Consider the following 21,216-nt stretch of genomic DNA (forward strand, 5'->3'; position numbering starts at 1 on the left):
TGATGCTGAGGATCCATTCTCTTTGTAGAGACCCTCAGACTAGAGAAATTCATCTGTTTTCACTGCCAGTGACAGGCACAGGGCTGGCATGTGGGGCCCAGGTATCACGAGCTGCAGTGGGACCTAGCTGTACAGAGTGGGTTGCCTGGCTCTCACCCACTCCCAGAGGCCTCCCTCAGAGCAGTAGGCTGGCATGTGTGCATAAGCATGTGTGAACGTGTGTATGTGTGCGTATGCGTGAGTTTGCGCCTGAGCCTCCGGGAGCGAGAGGAACACGCCGCAAGCTGTCGGTAAATCCTGCCAATGCAGAAAGGGTAATTGTCACACGCAGTGCCAACAGACAGATTTCCGGCGGATTCATTTGGTTTTGTTTTGTGGTTATTTTTTTTTTACCACTTTAAATACAGAATATAAATAAATTTTAAATTTAAAAAATAAAAGGAAAGCCCCCAAAAATATAACCACTGATTTTACAAACTGAAGGAAGCAGATTGGGAGACAGCGGGGAAGAGGGGAAAGTGCAGTAGAAGGTGGAAAGGGAGGTGGGAGGTCAGACCCCACCCCTAGGGGGCCCTGGGAATCTTTTCCCTTTTCTCCCCCACTCCCAGCCCAAGAGCCGGTTTCCTGGGAGGAGCCACCAGATCTGGAACTCAAAAGGATCTAAGAGGAGGGGCGTGAGCAGGGGCATGGAGCAGGGTTGCCCCCTCCCTTGGAGACATTCTCTTGGGCTTTTCACACCTGCCTGAAGGGAAGACTGCTTGAGCTGAGGACTTGGGGTAATGGAGGCCACATGGACAAATGCTGCCTCCCTGCCCCTCACCAAGGGCTTACTCCTGTCTGACCACTCCAAATCGTGGGCTGGGTCATAGACACAGCCAGTCCACATGGAGCCTTCGTGTCAATTAGGAAAAGAATCCCTCCATTTGCCAAAAAATTGTCATAATAAATACACAAATTGGCCACGTCTATGGTGTGTGTGAACTGTGAGCCCCGCATGCAGTGCCCTTGTGCAGTGCACACCCTGTACAACCTTACATGGCAGTCTTGGCTGGGCTGGGATACAATGGGCAGGCCCCCTGCTGCCCTCTGGCCCCTGGTTTTCTGTCCTACAGAGCAGTGACTGGGGTTATCTGGGGCTTCAATAAGGGGTCCAAAAGCCCCTTGGTGGTGCAGATAAGGGAGGAGACACAGGATGGAGGTAGAGAGATGAAATGGGAAACAGTGAACTAGGGTGGGGAGTGGGAGGAGGCAGTGGATGCCCGGGTCACCACCTACATCCACCTTCGAAGCAAACGTCATCCCTAACCCGTCCGAGAGGGCACTTGACTGCCTGGTGCTCTTGCCACACCTGCCCAGAGGAGTCCACGCCTTCCAATAATTCAAACATATTAAATGAAAAGAAGCCACTGTGAGCAGAGGTGACCAAGGGGAGACGACCGGGCCTCGGCGCCGCAGGAGGGGTTCTCTCCAGTCTATGCTCCCCACGCAGTCTCAGCCACAGGAGTATGAGCACCCTGGCCGGCCTGAGGGTGCTCCCATCAGAGCTGGCTGGGGGTCTGGGGATCCTCAAGCCCATGTGCAGGGTTTCAGGCCAATCCACAGCACTGGAGAAGGAAGCCCCTTTCTCCCAACAGCGACCCCATCAGTCTCTCTTGCATTTCTATCCCGTTTTTGCCAGGTCAGGAGAGGAAGACAGCGATGGAGTCCAGGTCCTTCGTTTCCTTCTCGAGCTTCTTGGCAAGACGCTGGAGGCCGCTGAGGGAAGACCCCCTGGTGGAAGGGTGGACAGACGCGTGGAGGGGTGGGGGAAGCACCATTGGCCGTCCGAATCAGGCATCGAGACAGACGGACGAGGGGAACAATATTATCTCTCCAAGGACCCCATGGGGGCAATACAGCAAATACCATATTAAATAACCCTGTAGGCCAAGCAGAGGGACACAGGGGTCAGAGTCAGCCTGGGGCTCCATCCCATGCTCACAGACAACCAGGGGCAGGGTCGACCAGCTGTCCCTGATTTCTAGCAGCACTCAGGACTGCGAAGTATGAGGTTTAGACCTCCTGATTCCTTTAAGATGTACTGGGACACAGCTGGGTCGGGGCCTCCCCCAGCCCCTCACCCAACCTGCTCCATGAAAAAACTCCACTGATAACTGGCAAGAGGGGATTAAGGCTTAGAGCCTGGATTTTATAAGGGAACTGCTTCTCCCCTCACCCCTGTCTCAGCCCAAGCCCAGGCCAGGGAGAAGGAGCAGAGTGCTGGCCCTCACCTGCCCACATTCTCCTGCAGATGCCCCTAGGCTCCGAGGGTCTCCTTCAGCGCCGTCTTGTCATGCGTGTGCTTGAACTTCCGGTGCTTCCCCTTGGGGGGCCGGCGGACTCGCACCGTCCGAATGGTCACCCGAGTTTGGGGCGTCCTGGCTGCTTGAGAGAAAGGAAGGTCTGGTTAGCAGGTGGATGAGACCGGCAGAGGTCGGGGCATGTCAATGCCCCCTTGACCAAGGCCGCCACAGACCTCCTCAGATCCTGCAGGCTAAGGGGAGGGGAGTCTGGGACCAGACCTTCTGGGTTTGGATCCCAGCTCCACTGCTCACCAGCTGCACCTGAGGAACAATGACAGAGCCATTTTACACCTCTGCTTCCCCATCTGTGAAATGGGGATAATAGACTGTCCATTTCATAGGACTGGTGGAAGGAATGACTGATAGTATGCTGGCCAACACAGAGAGGAGCAGATGAGTTCTGGCCTCAATTTATTTGTCATTACCCCACTGACACTGGCCCTTGTTTCCATGCCCTTGAACCTGGCCTGGACTTGGCCCCGTTAACCAATATAAGGAGGCAGACTGGTACTGGCCAGGTCCAGACATAAGCCTTACGAAGGCCTGGCAGCTCCTGCCTTTGCACTTTGGGAAACCCTGTGCCTCCACATAAGAAGTCTGGTTCCCCTGCTGGGGATCCCATCTGTGGAGGCCACAGGGTGAGGAGAAGCCCTGGACTTCAGGGAGAGGGACAGAGGCCCAGTCGTCCCAGTGCAGCCTCCAGGTAACTGACTGCAACCATAAGAGATGCCAGGAGGCCCACCCAGGTGAGCCCAGGCAACCCACAGACCAGAGAACAGAAAATGGCCACTGTCTTAAGCCACTAAGTTTAGAGAAGAAGTGATCAGCAAAAATAGCAGCTGCTCTTATTCACTTGTTTCTTTTTTCCCCAGTTTGACCTCCTACTGAGGTTTCTTCCTACCCACTTCAGCCCCTTCTGGTCGGTCATGGGATGGGGAAGCCACTAGGCTTTGAGCATAACCACACCTCCCACCAGGGACCTGGTCCTTTCTCTCCACTGTACCTATGGTCTAGCTGGCCCTCACCACCAGTACAGCACGGTGGGCCAGTCCACCTGCATCCAAACTGGGCTCTGCCAGGAGTTAGTTGGAAGCTTTGAGGAAAGCCATCCACACTCTCTGTGCCTCAATTCCCATACCTTTAAAACTGAGAACGGCTGCCCTGGCCTCCTAGGGTTAGGAGATAATGCGTGGAAATCACCAGAAACCCTTAGCTAGCGCTTACCACGCACCTGGCAAAGTTCTAAGCCTATTCCTCCTCGCAGCAGACAGAGATGTGAATAGTTAACAGATGAAGAAACCGAGACAGAAAGTCTGGAATTTTAACCCAGGGACCTGCCTCTGGAATCCATGCTTTCAATCACTGGGCTGGAAATCACTGTGCCTGAAAGTCTTGGTCAAGGTTAGCACTTCATTTCTGTCTCTCTTCCTCCTGGGCTGCCAAGTAGACAGCCTGGAAATGAAAGTTTTCTCTGCCAAGCTCAAGGCCCACCTCTTCCTGGGAGCCTTTGGAGTTTCCCCCTTGGCTCACCCAGCTCTCTGGGGGCCAACACTTGACCTTCCACCTCACAGACACAAGTCCCCACGAGGCACTTATCCCACTGCAGCAAATGTGAAATTTAGGGACTCAGGTGGGTCTCAGATCCTTCTTGAGGGAGGCTGCCCAGCGGGGGCCACTGAAGGGCCAGAGACCGAGCCATCAGCAGGACGCTAGGCTGGGCAAAGCCTGAGCAAGTTCAAGGTCATCACTCAGCTCATAAGTGACAGAGCAGAGATTTGAGCCCAGGAGGCCTGACACTGACCATCACATAAGCCACACTGCCAGCTGCCAGAGGAACTGCCCCCCCGGGCCACAATGCTGAAACTAAAATGGCAAGACCTACATAGCAAGTGGGTGAACATGCCTCGTAAGAAACTGGTTTAGAAAATCATATAAAACAGAGGCATGGAAGAGAACCCCATTCTAAACATAAAGACGAATATCATTTTTCCTGAACAGAAAGCACTCTCCCTAGTAACTCTACAAACAATGTACAGCATGTCAGTTTGAAGCTGTCAAATTATCAGCCTTTCCCAGGGCATCCCTGCCTCAGCTCAGCTCTGAGAGCAGGAGGAAGAGGCTGAGATGGCTCTGCCTTCAGGGGGCTTGTTAGTAAGAAATGACAGTGAGATTGTCCTGCCCCCTAACCAAAGAAAGTTACTGAAAATCAAAACAGTCACTTGCATGGATTTTTTTTTATGCTTACCTAATCCTATTGCCAGGAGAAATATCAACAACCTTAGATATGCAGATGACACCACTCTAATGGCAGAAATTGAAGAGGAACTAAAAAGACTCTTGATGAGTGTGAAAGAAGAGAGTGAAAAAACTGGCTTGAAACTCAACATTCAAAAAACTAAGATCATAGCATTCGGTCCCATCACTTCATGGCAAATAGAACGGGAAAAAGTAGAAGCAGTGACAAGTTTTATTTTCCTGGGCTCCAAAATTACTGTGGATGGTGACTGCAGCCATGAAATTAAAAGACGCTTGCTTGCTCCTTGGAAGGAAAGTTATGACACACCTAGACATCATATTAAAAATCAGAGACATCACTTTGTTGAGAAAAGTCCGTATAGTCAAAGCTATGGTTTTTTCCAGAAGTCATGTACAGATGTGAGAGCTGGACCATAAAGGAGGCTGAGTGCCAAAGGACTGATGCTTTCAAATCGTGTTGCTGAAGAAGACTTGAGAGTCCCTTGGACTGCAAGGACATCAAACCAGTCAATCCTAAAGGAAATCAACCCTGAATGTTCATTGGAACGTGTGATGCTGTTCACACGCTCACTTCAGCTTCAGTGATGCTGAAGCTCCAATACTTAATGTGAAGAGCCGACCTGTTGGAAAAGACCCTGATGCTGGGAAGGATTGAAGGCAAAAGGAGAAGGGGACGGCAGAGGATAACATGGTTAGATACCATTACCAACTCAAAGAACATGAATTTGAGCAAACTCTGGGAGATAATGAAGGACAGGGAAGCCCAGTGTGCTGCAGTCCATGGGGTTGCAAAGAGGCAGACGCAACTCAGTGACTGAACAACACTCCTATTAACTTAACGAGTCTCATATAATCCTTACTTTTCTCTGAGGAAGAAAAGATAGCACAATACAGTCAAAAGAACCCCAAACTAGACGTTCCAAGACCTGGGTTCCAGGCTCAATTTTGCCACTGTGCAACCCTCATTAAGTCCCTTAACCTGTCTGTGCTCCAGCAGCCCTATTAGTAACACTGACGGAGGGGCTTGTCAGGTCATCGCTAGCTCTAAAATTTTTAAATACTTAAAAAGAAGAAATGAGCCAGTGACAGCGGTCAGGGTGAGAGAAGAGCCAAGAACAAAACTTCAGAATACCTGAATTCTAGCGGTGCCTCTGTCTGAAACTGGCTGTGTGACCCTGGGCAAGACCTTGGCCTATCTAGGCCTCGGGCATCTCTTCCACTCAATGCAGAGGAGGCAACTGGAGATCATTTTTTAGCCCATTTCAGTTAAGTCAAACTGCAGGCATGCACGCACAGTCGTTTCGGTCATGTCCAACCCTTTGCGACCCCATGGACTGTGGCCCGCCAGGCTCCTCTGTCCACGGGATTCTCCAGGCAAGAACACTGGAGTGGGTTGCCATTTCCTTCTCCAGGGGATCTTCCCGACCCAGGGATCGAACCCGCACCTCTTATGTCTCCTGCATGCAGGAGGTTCTTTACCAATAGTGCCATCTGGGAAGTACACGTAGTTAAAATCTCTCTGGTGATTTTCCCCCACTGCCCCTAATTCCTTCATCAAGGCTACAAGGGGGAAAAAAAAAAAGGGTGGGGGGGAAAGGCTACAAGGAATTAATTTGATTTTTCATCTCCAGGACAAGTTGTCAAATACCTGAATATGATATATGCATGGGTTGTTCTCTTATCCAGGTCATGGTTCCTCCCACCGTTTCATGCACTCACTAAACAAAGCAGGGGGCTGTGGTAGCAAGACAGGGACGGGGGCTGCTCTGGACGCGGTGGCCAGCAGACCTCTAGAAGGAGGTGACTTCTGACCTTAGACCCAAGTGAGGAATAGGAGCTAGGCTTGAGAAGAGCTAGGAGATGTGAATTTCACCCAGACGGACATGGGCAAAGGCCCTGAGGCAGAAACTTATCTGGCCACTCAGTGAGGCCACCCTTGCTGGGGTGGCATAAGTGAGGGGCATTGGTTGGAAACAAGGACAGAGCGCCAGCTGGGGGCTATATACTCGCATAAGCCCTCCCAGGCAGGGGAGGAAGCTGGACTGTTGTCAGCGCTATGAAAAGCTTCAGGTGAATTTAACCAGGGGCATGCCTGATCCAATTCTCCCTGAGTGCCCCCAGCAGCTGCCATAGGAGAAGGGGGCTGCAGGGCTGAGCAATGAGAGGCAGACCTTGGATAAGCAGTTACCTCGCTGCTCCTGGGAACTCCCCGGGGTTCGGGTCACGGCTCGAGCCATCACCGTCTCACACCTGCAAGCCAGGTGGTCCACCAAGGTCACTGTGGCCTTCTTAAAGATCTTCTTCTTCCGCACGATCTCAATCTTTTTCACCTGGAGGACAGAACCCCCAAAGTGCCTCTGAAGGGGACCACACGGGTTGGGGCCCCGAGGGAGCTGCCTGCCTGCTCAGCATCCCCTGAGGTCATCTTTCCTCGAAAGCCCAGAGGGCAGCAGGGCAGGCGCTTCAGCCAGAACAATGGCAGGACTTTGCCCTCTGCCCTCATAGCTTTTCCATCAAAACAAGCCCTCCCCACCTGGCCTCCGGGCAGTCCCCTTAGGATCCCCCAGAGAGGGAGAAAGGCATTTCCGGGTTGAGTGTGGGGCCTGTGGTATCCTCATTCCCGGAGCGCCAGCCAAGGTCAGGGGCTGCGGCAGAGGCAGAGGCAGAGGCGGGGAGATGGTTGTCTGGAAGGAAGCAGGGGGAGGCTTTATCCAGAAGGGAGGCGGGAAGGGGGAGGTCAGCTGTCAGGTGTCCATCCATAGAGCTGGCAGGGCTGGGGACAGGAGATACCACGGCAGTGGATGCCAGGGTGGAGAGTGACATTGGTCATCTCGGGCCCAGGGCCCAGACTTGAGATAGAAGGGGGACACAAGAAAAGGCCGCGGCTGACCACAGGGGCGGGGAGTGTGGTGAGGAGGCCGAACGCTTGGCAAGAAGAGGTAGGGGTCACCTGTTGGTCCTGGGCCCTGGGAAGGTGTGCCCACCACCCCACAGCTGCTGTGTGGCAAGGCTGGCCAGAGGGATGCGGAAACCTTTCCACATGAATCAGAGACTTCTCTGGCCCTGCCCTGCCCTGCCCTATGGAGCTCCGAGGACAGCCTCTACTCTAAAATTTCCCTTGAATCACAGTGTATACCCAATCTTTCCAGCAAAGGGGCAGGCTTCAGCCTTCTGACTCTCTGCTAGGGGCTGCCCCAGCTCTTGCAGGGCCTGCTGCCTTGAGGGGGGGGGGGTCTTCTGTGCCCCCCTTGGTGAAGACATGACTTGTTGAAGGGAGATAAGTGGGTGCTAAAAATGCTGGGGCACCTATGAGCCCTTCTCTGTGTGGAAGGAAGAAAATGGAGATCCCTGTATAGGGGAGAGCTTTGCGGAAAGCTGAACAGCTGCCCAGAATATCCTGAGTGTCCAGTATGTTAGCAGACCTGTCTGTTGCAGGAACATTTGGGGAATTTATCCATCTGGGGGCTTGTCTGAGGCTCATGGTCAGCCCAGCCTTGGGGGTCTCCCCACGCCTGTCAGCCTTCTCTGGACAGACCCCAGGGGCCCTCCGGGAAGGCCTTTGCACCCACCCCAACCCCATTCCAGGCTGGACGAGGCCTGCGCACCTGCACCTTCCGATCCTGCACCTGCGTGGGGCGGCACTGCACGTTGCGGTTGTTACAGCAGCCAGAGCAGCGCTGCACCTCCACGCAGGGCGGCCACACCAGGAAGTTAGCATTGGTGCGGTCTATGAGGCGCCGCGAGATCTCAAACACCTCCGTGCGCGTCTTGCACTCAGCGATCACGGCTGGCTCTGCGGCGACCGTCGGGGAACCTGGAGGGAGCAGGGACCTCCTTCAGCGGGGGTGGACCTGTCCAGAGGCCCCGTAGCTGGTAGAAAAGCCCAGGGCAGAGCCCCTCTAGGACTGCTCGCCTTCAGAAGCAGGCAAGGCCTGTCCCACCCCCTGCAACCCCGGGTTGGAAGGTTACCAGCCATGGGCCTTGGGCATGAGGCCTGGGGCCTCGGTTTCCCCATCTCCAAAATGGGGTTGAGGAGATCTACAACCTAGAACCACTATAAGGATCAAGTTAGATCGTTCTGAGAGTGCTGATCTGTGCTACATGTCAGTTCCTCCACAATTTTATTCTACAATTTCACACATTTATAAGTTTGCCCAGTATGTGGCCCTTACTTGTGTATTACTTACACTGCTGTTTACACTGTAATATAGTCTTATCTTGTTGCTTTTTTCAAGCCTCAGTTTCCTCATCTGAGAAATGGGACAATAACTCTGCCTACCCTGCACTTGCCAGTTGAACAATTAATGGGAGTGAAACTTGGCCTTCAGCAGACTGACAGTCAGTGCTGGGGCAACTGCCATTTGTTTTTCACATACAGAGGGACTGAGGCTCTGAGAGCTAAGAGCCCAAATTAGCTGCCCAAATTCACAGAGTAAGGAAGGAAATCCAGGCCACTTGATTCTTACGTGGCAGGGCCCCAGCCTCAGTCTACAGCGTTTTGGGACTGTAGGCAGAGAGGAGGAGGGGCTTGGAGTGGGCACCTGCCTCCCTAAAAATGCTGCAGTGGGACCCAATGACCTATATCCTCCTTTGCTTGACGCGCATCACCCCTTGCTAGCTGTGTGACCTCAGGCTGCTTCTTCACCCTCTCTGGGCCCCAGTTTTCAACTCTGTAAAATGAGGTCAATAATATCTGCCTCCCTGGTGGAACTAAAGAACAAATGAGGTTTTAAAGAACTATACCAAGAAAAGAGTGTGTGTTGGGGGAGGGGAGAATGATGACTCATCTCCTGGGTAGAGGGTATTTAAGGATGGCTACACACTTTTAGCTCCACACCTTCCCAGGCGTCAGGACAAAGGAGCCGGCCCTCCAGCCTTGGGCTGGCCACATCGCCAATTCTCTGTCCCTGGCTCCCACCTTTGAGGGGCCATCACCCTCAGTCTTACCTAGGCTCCTTCTCCCACGGGATAAGCTCTCGAGCTCGCCTCCAGAATGGGACCGGGTCAAGTTCAGGTCCAATTCAGCCCCGTCTTCATCTGTAGGAGGAGGTCAGACACACTGAGAACCGCCAGCCGGACCGAGGCCGGAATCTGATGGGGATTCCAGGACAGGTGGGAGGATTGCTCCCCTCCCCCACCCCCACTGGACCACCACCACTCCAGGGAATAGTGTCCCCTTCTGGCTCCCCGTACACCTGAGGGTCCTAGCTCTGAGGAGGGGCCCCTCCAGGCAAACAAACGCCCGGGTAGCCACAGGGCTCAGAGGGTGGCAGGGCCCTTTGTCTGCATCGCCAAGGGATTGTCAGCCCCACTCCCGGCCCTTCCACCACATATTTGGACAGAACCCATGTCAATGGAGTTAAAAATAACCCATCCCCTTTGCTACTGTAAGAGAACCCTCCTTGGCCTCCAGGGCAGGGTGAGGACCCAGAGCTCTGAAGGCCAGTTTCCAGTGCCCCTCCGCCCAGCGTTCCCACAGGAAGTGCTGAATGGAGAAATTCCCAGCATCCCCAGGAGGGACCAGCATGCCCTGGACGCAGCCCCTCTGGAGCCCCGGACAATGGTGCAGTTGGGCGGGAGAGAGAGAGGGAAGGCGAGGGGTGGGGGTGGGGGCCAAAGACCAAGAGAAGGGTGGAGAGCCAGGTCTGCTGGGTAGGTGCACCCTTGCCCTGCCCCCTTTCAGGCATGAGTCTCTCTCCAGCCCCCAGCCTTTCACTGTGTTTATGTCTCTCCCTCTAACCTTGTGCCCCGTGTCTGCCCTCAGCTGTCCATTTACTCCTAAAGTCACAAACCACAGCTCCCTTCTCAAGCCTCGGCGTCATCAGCACGCCTTGAAGGCATCTCTCTCTCTAGCAATGGCAGCCGGAAGCCGCTGCAGGAAGTGAGGGCTGCAGAGGACTCGGAGCCCCATGCTGAACTGTGTGCAGCCCCTTCTGGTTCAAGGGTCAGCAAATGAACCACGGGGACATGGAGGACAAGCTCCTGCCCACTTCACACAGCACCTCACCTCTGTTCTGTCTCCGCAGCCCGCTGGCCCTGCCCAAGACAAAGCTCCCTGCTCATCCGTGCAGGCTCCCGGGGCGGTCCTGTTCGGAGGAGACCGTGCCCTAACTGGTGCCTTTCCGTCTAATCTGCTGCTCCTGCGTCTGTCTGTCCTTCTTACTCCCTTCCTTTCTCTCTACCGTCTCTGGAATGTCCCTGGTGGGGAGGAGATGGGGAAAAGATGTGCTTTGTGGAAAGGTTAAGTTGATTGGGAAAAAAATAGCCACATGGTTGCCTTGAAACAGGCCCACTATTGAAAGGTTCGTCTCGGAGATCCCGACCCCCACCAGGGGTACGTAGGGGCTGCCCGAGGGTGGGGGCCAAGGGCCTTGGAAAGAAACAGCAGAAAGGCTAAATTTGGCAGTTGCCCCATTGTGTTGACCAGGGCTGGCCAGTCGGGCATGGGGTGAGGGGTGTGGGAGACGTGGGGTGGGGGGCCTGGTGAACAATAGGTGGGCCCAGCTGGGTCCCCCTCCCGCCTGCCTCGCCAGCCCCCGGCACAGGCAGGTTTGAAAGGGCCCGAGAATGCTTTTGAGAGGGAGCCAGGGGCCCAACGGGGAGAGGAAACAAAGGCAGGAAATGCTGTCCCCCGTAGATAGCAGTCTGGGCAAGGATTACAAAGTGACAAAGAGACAAAACCCCAGAGGGAAGGGGAGCTGGGGGTGCAGGGGGGGTGCCGACCAGGGCTCCAGGGAACAGGCCAGAGGTTAGAATAGAAAGGAATTTGCTCTGAAGACAGCGTTTATAAATACATTCCCGACCCAGCCCGTCAGCCCCGCCACGTGTGTGCCACTAAGCACGTGCCCATGTGCTGGGCGCGCTCTTGGGCATGGGCAGGGCTCCCCACTGGTCCAGGCCAGGTGTCCCCGGGAGACCTTGGAGAATGGGCACTCGGCCAGACAGGCAGGGAGATGGCGCCTCCCACCCCATCCTCCCTGGCTGAGTCCACACCTGGGTAGACATTCAGCAGATGCCCTGGGCACCTTCTCCCCGCCCCCTCCTCTTGGGACCCCGCCCTCTGCACCCTCGCCAGAGCCACATGTGGGAGCTTCGCTTGCCACGCCCCACGTCCCAGGTAGCAACCCGCCTGCCTACTCAGCCCTGCCCTGGACAGGTGTGGCCAAGCCCTCCCAGGCAGCCACAGGCCTCTGGTCCTCTGGATGTCAAGGAAGAAGGTATGTCCTTGCCCGGCCCCTCGAGGACCCCCAGGACTCAGCGAAAGGCCAGAGCACTGGGTGAGGGTTCAATTTACCTATGGAGTCTCCGTGCAGCAGGCGCTGGAGGTCATCGAAGGAACGGATGGGGTGGCCACTCAGCATCTTGTAGAGCTCCTCGGGGATGGGGTCTCCCTGCCAGGCAAAGACGGGGGGCCGAGTGAGCCGAGAGCCAGGGCTTTCCAGCCCTGGCCCTCTTCCCCCCAGCATACACACACACTCCCTCCCATGGGAAGTTCCCACAGGGCCCCTTGGCCAAGGGCAAGTGCACAACCAGGATGAAGGCATGTGGGGGTGGGCTGAGGGCAGATTCCAGGCTGGACAACCAGAAGCACAGAAACCTGGGACCAAGTCTCTAAGACCCAGCTCAGATCTGTGTCCCTCACCCCAAACAGAACCCCAGCTTGCTTTAAAGTTAGATTTGACCGTATTTATCTGTCTCCCCTTGAAATCCATATTCTTGCCTGGAGAATTCCACAGACAGAGGAGCCAGGTGGACTAGAGTCCACGGGGTAGCAAAGAGTCAGACATGATTGAGCGAGTAACACACACACACACACACACACACACACACACACACACACACACACACCTGTCTCCCCATCACACTACAGGTTCCGGGGGCTCCAACGATCTGATTTCTGCTTCCCTTCCACACCTGACAGCTAAAGGCAGCCAGCATTTGTCATGGGAGATCGAATTATCCCCATTGGACAGATAGAAAAACAGTGGCTCCCATGGCTGATTCATGTCAATGGATGGCAAAACCCATCACAATATGGAAAGTAATTATCCTCCAATTAAAATAAATTAGTTAAAAAGAAAGAAAACTCGAAAAACAAAGAGAGGCTCAAAAAGGCGACATCCTTTGTCAGAACCCTATAGCTGATTATCGGCAGAAGCTGCACTCAAATCCAAGTCTTTATGATGGCAGAACCCGTACTCCTGGCCTCCTGGGTATACAAGGTGTTTAATAAGTGCTTGAAGAGTTGGATGGTCTCAGGAGGCCACATGTACTTATCTTATCTGTTCAGCCTCTCACTCAGAAGAGGAGAGAAGGGAATCCTCAGACACGGCCAGGAAACCTGAAGGTTCACCCGCGCCCCATGCCCGACCAAACCCTATTTTTAGAGCCCCTTCTGGCCTGCCACCAAAAACACTTGAAACTTAATAAGCACCCCTGTTCGAAGCTGGGCTTCCTCCAGGGAAATCACAGGTCCCACAATAACATGACAGCAGCCCTCATAGGAAGGTCACGGCCACGTCCCCCACGGTCCAGGGAGACCCGAGGGGCTGACGGCAAAGGTCTGAAGGAAGAGGTGAAGGCAGAACAGAGGCTGAAAAGCAGACGCTGACCATCAGCGTCCCTGGGCAAAGAAAATGCGTGAGATCGGCTGTAGGTCCGGACTCACACCCCTGCAGACACATGCGCGTGCACATGCAAACACACAGAAGGGCCCTGTCTTGTGGAGGAGCCCCAGGGAGGGTATCAGCAGACCGGACTTACTACCGCCTGACCTTAGGTTACACAATTCCCGCCTCAGTCTCCCCAGATTAAGACAGGTGCTCCTGCTCCAGCTAGTTCTCTCTATGTTCCAAGGACTGGAGCGCTAAGAGGCTCTGCACAGGCTGTCTTGAGAAAGGGCTGCCTTCTCCCTGCCTGACAGGTGAAGGAGGTCATCCTGCCTTGTGGCCAGTCCCAAGGATGCTCCCAGAAAGGTTTGTTAGGAGCCTGGTGATTGATGAGGTTTTAGCCTCTGCCAAAGCTCCATTTCCTCACCTAAGGGTCCCATCGCTTGCAGCCCTGGCCACTGGAGTCAGCCCTGGGACCAGAAGACCCAGGGTGGAGCACAGCCAGGCTTTTAAAGCCAATTCCTTAAGAGCCTTGAGCTCAGTTGCTTCATTTGAACGTGGAGCTTATAATCCTGCCCGGTGCCCAGGGCTGTCAGGAGAGAAGGGTGAAGGTCTAGCAGTTAAGCCTGGCTGGAAGCTCGGGTCCACGACTGCACAGCCGGGAAACCAGATGATACGAGTGTGAGATGGGAAGGATATCAACTCGGTTGGCCCGCACTTGCCTTTCCCATCTCCAGCCTGACCTGCCTCCTCCCACCCAGAGAGACCACGCCTTTGTTGGTCTCCAGATGTGAACACAGGACCCAGTTCATGCAAGGGAAAACAAGGGCTGGTCTCCAGTGAAGCCCAAAGCAGGCCATGCCCCCTGAGAGTTCTGTCTGTCTCAGAGCGAGTAGTCCAAAGAGCTGGATTTCCCCTCCACTGCTACTGACCGTCCCGTGAACTCAGGTTGGCCACCGCCCCTCTCTGGTCCTGGCTCTCATCTATGAATAGAAGGGGTTGAAGACACTTGATTCAATTCTCATCCTGCCTGGGGGTGGCTAGAGAAGCAGGAGAGGGAAGCCAAGGATGGGGTACCCAGCCAGGTCTCCCCGGCTTCTTGTGGAGTAATAATTCATAATTCCCCAGGAGAGGAGCCCAACGGCCCAGGACCGAATGGCACATAGCACTCATGCCAAGACCTCCTTGCCCCCTAGAGCGCCGGCTGCAGCTGCCAGTGATGGCAGAGTAGGCAGGTCCCCAAACCGGCCTAGCAGATGCTCCTGACTCGGTTGATGATGCCAAGAAGATGCCATCTCATGGAAGCAAACCCAGAACCTCCCAGCCTGAGAGGGGAAGAGCCTGGGAGAGAGACTGGGGAAGTGGGAGAAGCACACAGTAGGTGCTCAATAAATGCTGGTAAAATGTGTGAAGGACTCTCCCCCTCTCTCTGGGGTTCCCTTCTGCATGATTCTCCCACCCCATCCACCAGGAGGACCACTCCCCAAGCACTCTGCCTCCTAAAGAGACTACTTTTTTTCTAAGCAGAGAGGTGATTCCTGCACGTGCTTTCTGTAATTTGGCCACCAGATGCCCAGAGTGCCCTGAGAGCTCCTGGATTTGATACTAACACCACAGCTAATGTCTATGAAGTGCTAACCACAAGGCAGGCACTGGGCTAAATGCTGTACCAATGACCAAACCCAAGAGGCTGGTGCTGCTTTTATTCCCATCTTCCGGATGAGGAAGCTGAGGCTCAGAAAAATTAAGTAAACAGCTACAGATCTACATGACTCCTAAGAGGCAGAGCAGAGCCCCCTCTCCCAGCACCACGGAGATGCTCCTCAGTTGCTGCTGCCTCCCCACCCTGTGTGTATCATGAGCAGTGGTTCTCAATCAGGGGCAAGTGGGCCTCCAGGGGACACTGGCCATGTCTGGAGGCATTTTTGGTGGTTACAAATAGAGGAATGCGGCTGGTATCAAGTAGGTGGAGGCCAGTGCAGCTGCTAGACATCCTTCTATGCACAGGACAGCCTCCATCTATAGGATTCTGTGGCCCCAAACATGCACAGTGCAGAGACGGAGAAGCTCTGTAGTAGACAAAAAAGGCAAAGGCTTCAGCTGTCATGGAAACCGGGGTTCTTGGAGTAAGTATTTTATTTATTTATTTGTTGGCCTTGTGGCATGCTGGATCTTAGTTCCCCCACCAGGGTTCAAACCCATGCCCCCTGCAGTGAAAGAACAGAGTCTTAACCACTGGGTCACCAGGGAAGTCAGGGAGTTAAGTCTTTTAACAACCTAAAACCTCAGCTTCTTTATCTTTTAAATGGGGCTCACAATACCTCGCAGGGGTTGGCAGGTAGAATCAGACCTTGCAGAGCAGCCAACAGATTGATCGGTAGTTAATGAGCCCCGCTATGGTCCGTATCCATTCCTTCTGTGTGGCTCCTTGAGGGCAGCAGTGAGCAGCACGCATGCGTGGGGCCAGCAGTGCAGGACATTTTTGAGGATAACAGTGGGTGGGTGGAAAGCTGCCCACCCAGGGGAGATATGTGACTATGCGAACCACAGGAAATGACACCTGAGCCCCACACTGGCACTTGTGGGGGGGCCCTGTAGGCTGGTGGGTGAGTCCCTTCCGGGGCTGGGGGTGGTTGAGAGGTGGGGACATTTTGCCTTGTGGTCAGCTCCAGGATGCGATGCCCTGGGGGGACTCGGGGCACCTGCCGGGGGTCAGAGTCTCCTCGTGGCGTGGGAGGGTGAGCAGCCCAGAGCCTGGGTTTCCTGAGCACAGGTTCTAGAAACCTCCTTAAGGTGGGAAGCTCCCCCTCAGAAATGGGAAAGGAGGCCTGGCACCCTGATAAAGCTGCCCCAGATCTCAGGCCTGGGGTTCCTGGCAGGGCGAGGGCGTGGCGAGAGAAGGCAGCTGGGGCACAGCCAGCCTCCTCGGGAGCCAAAGCAAACAGCCTCCTCCCCACCCCACCCCACCCCACCCCCAACGCCAGCTGCAGAGGTAGGAAGGGCACGAGCTGGCTGAGGCCAGGTGAATTACCTGCTCCCAGTCAGGCTGGCAGATTAAAAGGGGCTTGGACCCCACCCTCTGCCTGGGCCTCAGCGCGCGCACACAGATACACACTCCCCAGGCTGCCTGAAGTTCCGCTGTGGGAGACGACAAGGGCTTGGCCCAAGCAACCAGGGGCGTTGTCAGTGGCTGGCAGAGGAAGAAGGCCTCGGAGCACCCGCCTGCCTGAGAGTCTCAGGCCTGATTTAGATTCGATGCCAAAGCCAAGCCCTTTGAAGAAGCCTTCTCTGGGCAGACCATAGAAGCCTTTTAGAACCAGCCTTTCCCACCAGCATTTCCCTGCCCTATTGCTCCTGGGACCCTCCCTCTCCCCCATCCTTATTACGGTTAGCCCAGCCCCCACCCCCAACCCCTACCCCAGTGGGCTCCCTCCTCTCCTTCCAGCAGAAAAACTGTTAGACGGGAGAGAGAGACCAGAGCAGCAATTACAATCCTGGCAGTCCACCGCAATCACTGCCCCTAGCCGCCACCACCACCCTGATCCCAACTCCCAGCATCCAGTGGGGCCCAGGAATTTGCATTTTCAAGAGACCAGGTAATTCTGCTGCTCTTGAGAAACTCTGAGCTAATCTAGTCTTCCCTCTCTCTCTCTCTCTCTCTCTCTCTCTCTCTCTCTCTCTCTCTCTCTCTCTCTCTCTCTCGCTTTTAGATGGTGGAAACTGAGGCCCAGCTCAAAACACCCAGAACTATTTGTGATCTCACTTTCCTTCTGTTTCTTCCCCTCTGTCCAGTCCAATCTTGGCAGTCTAAGTCCCAAGACATGGAAAAGAAAGACATGTTTGTCTTTCAAGACTGGGGGATGCTGCGGGGGACTCGAAGATGTCTGCTGGAGGGCAGGAGAGCTGTACTGGGCGGCCCTGGGTGAGGACGGAATGAGGCCGTGTTTATAAAGCACTTAGCAAGCCTGAGATACACGTCCGGTCCTTCCCTCCCCCCTTCAAGGATTCACTGTCCTCTCCACAAATATTTACAGATTATCCATCATGGCCAGGCACCATTCTAAGCAGGGGAGACAGTGGTGACCAAGACAAAAGCTGTCTAGTGGAGTTTACACTCCAGTGAGGAAAAATGGGTAAGAAACAACCAAATAAATCAGAAAATGAAGATAATTGCACTAGACGGGGTACTTCAATGGAGAAGGGGGGGTGGTGAGGGAAGATTCTGAGAGGGTCTTAGGAGGTCCATGGCAAGTATTTCTTTACTACTTCTGCTGAATCAATCTTTCTCACACACACACACATACACACACACAGTTCCTAGGTCTTGCACCAGAGCCTTCAAATTCTGTTTGATCCTAAGCTTGCAGACACTTCTAGGGTTGGGAGATTCCAGCAAGTCAGTCTCCCACTAAGTAAGAGCATTAGCAAATAAGAAAGAAGCTTGGTGATGAAGGTCTGTGGGCCCTTCACTTCTTCTTGGCAGAAGGGTGCTGAGGCCAGAGGCATCACATGATGATGAGTGTCACCCTCCCGGAAGCCAGCTCAGCTAATGGAGATGAGACCTTATGGACTTCAGCCGACCCTCAACCAGGCCCCACCTCAGAGCTCCCTACCCTTCCTTCCCAACTGCTGGCATACAGGGGACAGGACCAACCTCAAGGCTACCTCCACCAGGAAGCCCTCCTGGATTGGCTCCCATGTCACTGGGTTTTCCCTTTTCCCTTTAGGTCTCCTCCCTCAGAGCCTCCTGAGGCTTACTCAGGCTCTGCGGGAAAGTGCTTCATAAACTGCAAAGCACGACACAACCGTGAGTTCCTGAAGACCACGTTCAAGGATGCTGTGATTCAAGTGAGGAGAGAGGCACCAGCTTCCTGGCCAGAGCCTCCGCACCAAGCACACACCCCCATGGAGTTGTGGAACAGGAGGAGGAGGTGCTGGATGAAGCTGGAAATGGAAAGGGCAGGCCTGCAGAGGCCTTTTCCAGCTGTCACCCAGCCTCCCCAGAGCCGGCTGGGGAGGGAAAGACGACTGAGCCGGCAGGGATGGGAAACCCCCTCAAGCAGTTCAGGGCCCGCAGTCTTGGCTGGAGGTTCAAAGCTGGGCCTATGTGAAGGGAGAAGTGCTCTGGACATCACAGCGGCCCCAGTCACACAACATCTTTTTCGGCCACCTGAGGATGGTTTGAAAAAGCAGCTACAGAGGGGTCATGCTTGAGGGGCGTCGGGCTGACCTGACAAGGCAAAAACCAGCGCGTGCCGTGGAGCCGGACCCTGACGGGAGGGTTCCTGTTTCCATCCCCTCATCGGACCCAGGAAGGAAATGGGGTGGCTGCAGAGGTGACCAGGTTCCAGGGCCACCTGTTGCGCGGGGGAGGGAACCTGGTACAGGGTGGGTATACGAGCCCTGCGTGCCTGTGTGCGTGCGTGGGTGTGCGCGCACGTGTGCTGAAGCTGCGTGTTCGGGGGCCGTGCGTACGTGTGTATGCGGTGCGCGCGCGTGTGCCCCGCGTGTGCACGGGCGTGGCGGCGGCGGCGGGCGCGCGACCCGGCCGCGGTAGTGCGTGCCCGTCGCTTTGCGCACCCGCCCGCCCGCCGGAGCGCAGCATCGCCTCCGGCCAAGAGTGTGCATGCGTGGGGTGAGTGAGCGCGAGTCGGGGGGCCGGGCGGGGTGGGCTGCGGAGAGCAGAGGCGGGGGCGCTGCCGCGGTTCCCAGGACGCCCTGGCACCGGGCCCAGCCCCCCAGGCCCCGCGGCGAGGCAAGGCGGCAGCTGGGGCCGGCCGGCGCCCCCCTCCCCAACAGCTGGCCGCGGCCCGGGGGGCTGCGGGAGCGGAGAGGAGGGGACGTCGGGAGGGGCCTGCAGGCGGTCGGGCCGAGCCCCGCGTCCTCCCTCCCGGGTGCTGCCGCCGGGGTGGGGGGGGCGGGTGGCCGCGGAAGGGCGGGGCCCCAGGGCGGGCGGCCGGCGGCCCTCGAGGAGCCCCGAGAACAAAAGGAGACGGCGACGGCTCCTCGGTGGTCAAAACAACCTGCGCTGGCGGCGGCCCAAGGCCCGGCCGCGGCCTCGGAGCTCTTCACCTTAACCCCTTCGCCGCCGCCGCCTCCTTCCTGCGCCTCGTCGGAGGCCGAGAGCGGCCGGTCCTCCCCCCGGGAGCGGGCGAGGTGCGGGCTCCCGGCCGCGGCCGAGCGTTGGCGGGACGGGACCCAGGAGCGGCGCGCGGCCCGCCGCCCTCTCCTCCCCGGCACCTCGCGCCTCCTCCCTGCCCCGCCCCCTTTCCCACCTGGATTCCGGGTAGACTTGCCAACTCACTGCTACGTGAGGCTGGGAGGGGTGCGGGGGACCCGTACGATCTGATAGCTCCCGCAGACGTTTCCCTATCCCAGCTTCCTTGCTGCGGGGCTTTTCGAGGCGGCGCGCTCCGCACCCTGCGGTCGGGGGAAGAGAGGTGCGTCCTCTCGCAGGGTGCGGGCGCAGGTATGGCGCGGCCTCAGGCACACACCGCCACCGGGGCTGGATTCCCTACGAGCCCCTGCTCCGCCCCTCAGGCCAGGTGCCCCAAACCTCTCTCTGCACCCACCGCGCCCGTAGACTGCAAGCGGCTCCGACACTGCACTCTGGGGCCGGGCAAGACCTGCACGGCCCGATAGGCACCCGCCCCGACCGGGAGCAGGAGCCGGGGTAGTTCGCAGACCCCCGCCGAAGCTTGGTGTGGCTGCCACCGGTGCGCGAGCTCGCACCTCCGGGGCAAACCGGGTCCTGGGCAGGACCTAAGCTTAACCGAAGTGGGCTCTCGAGGACGCGCTGCCTGCTGCCTAGGCAGCACCCCACCCCTCTCGCTTGGGCTAGGAAGGGGCTTATTCTCGGGTTCCTGGAGGGGTGGGGGACAGGACCACACACACCTCCTCCCCTGACGCTTAAAAGATCGGAGATCTGAGATCCCCCCAGGGAAAAGAAAGCCACGGCTGCCCCTCCCCTTAGAGCCTAGCACTCCCGGACCTCGCTTTGCAGCCTTCGGAGGTCACCTCACGCCCGCCGCCAAGCCCACGGGTCCAAAGTTCACTGCAGCGAAGGGAGGGGGCGATCGGGAGACAGGGATGGGGGTAATGAATGAAGCGAAGCAGCCCCAGCCGCCGTCGCAACTCACCTCGGCGCTGACCAGACGCAGGTAGCAGCAGAGAGACAGGAAGAGCGCCCAGCAGCGATTCATGCCGACTCCGGGCCCGGCCCCGCGGGGCCCCGGACGCGTGGACCGAGCGCGCCGCCCCCGCGGCCAGGGTGGGGGGCGGGGGCTGGGGAGGGAGGTGGGCTCTGCTCGGGTCTGCGGCGATCAGGCTCTCAGGCCGCTGCAGCCGCCGCCACGGCTCACCCGCATGGCCCCCGGGCGCCGCCGCCCCCAGCCCGGGCTCCGTCGTTGGGGGGTTGGGGAGGGCCTGGGCGCGGGACCAGGGTCCGAGGCCGCTACCTGGGCGGATCCCGAGCCCGAGCGAGCATCCACGGCCGGAGGGCTGCGTCGCGAACCAGCCGAGGCTTCTAGCCGTGTGGGGGCGCCCAGGGGACTCCAACCTCCAAGAGGAAAAAGAACACGGCAGTCGATGGTTCGTCTTCACTCGCCGGCTAAAGGCGTTTTCCTCTGCCCGCTGGCTTAGCTTTTTTGCAACATTTTCTGGAAAGGCCCCTGAAGACGGAAAGCGCAAAGCTGGGCACCTCAAAGCCAAAGTCTCCCCAAAAAAACTTTTTCCAAAGTTGGTTCTGCAGCGGTGGCTTGAGTACCCGGGCAGGGAGAGGTGCAAACTCCCGCCCGGGCCGGGTGGGGGGGGCCGGAGCGTGTGCGCCCTGGCGCGGGGCCCGGGCGGCGGGCACGGCTGCTCCGCGCGCGCGGCGTGTCCGCTGCGCCCTGGGCCGCGCCCGGCAGACAGGTGGACGCGGCGCGAGTCTGTCGGTCCGTCTGCCCGCCCTCTCGCCGCTCTGGACGTCCTCTGCGGGCTTCGAGCTGCGGCTGCTCCGGCTTTCTCTT

General features: G+C 56.8%; 1 protein-coding gene across 2 annotated transcripts; it reads right to left on the reverse strand.

Annotated features, from left to right (window-relative positions):
* Nucleotides 1–397: 397 nt before the first annotated feature.
* On the reverse strand, nt 398–21,006 carry PDGFB (platelet derived growth factor subunit B). 2 transcript variants are annotated; one of them, XM_052640198.1, is made up of 8 exons: nt 20,665–21,006; nt 20,347–20,491; nt 11,893–11,989; nt 9,546–9,635; nt 8,204–8,412; nt 6,787–6,928; nt 2,271–2,421; nt 398–1,770 (listed from the first exon to the last, which is right to left on the reverse strand). In XM_052640198.1, exons 1-7 carry the CDS (start codon nt 20,691–20,693, stop codon nt 2,297–2,299), a joined length of 837 nt encoding a protein of 278 aa, XP_052496158.1. In that variant the 5' UTR covers nt 20,694–21,006; the 3' UTR covers nt 398–1,770; nt 2,271–2,296. The 2 variants fall into 2 exon arrangements, with proteins under 2 accessions (XP_052496158.1, XP_052496157.1); XM_052640197.1 differs by having other exon boundaries at nt 398–1,919.
* Between the last annotated feature and the right edge of the window lie 210 nt (nt 21,007–21,216).

Source organism: Budorcas taxicolor, chromosome 5 (assembly GCF_023091745.1).
Source record: "Budorcas taxicolor isolate Tak-1 chromosome 5, Takin1.1, whole genome shotgun sequence".
Taxonomy (NCBI): Eukaryota; Metazoa; Chordata; class Mammalia; order Artiodactyla; family Bovidae; genus Budorcas; species Budorcas taxicolor.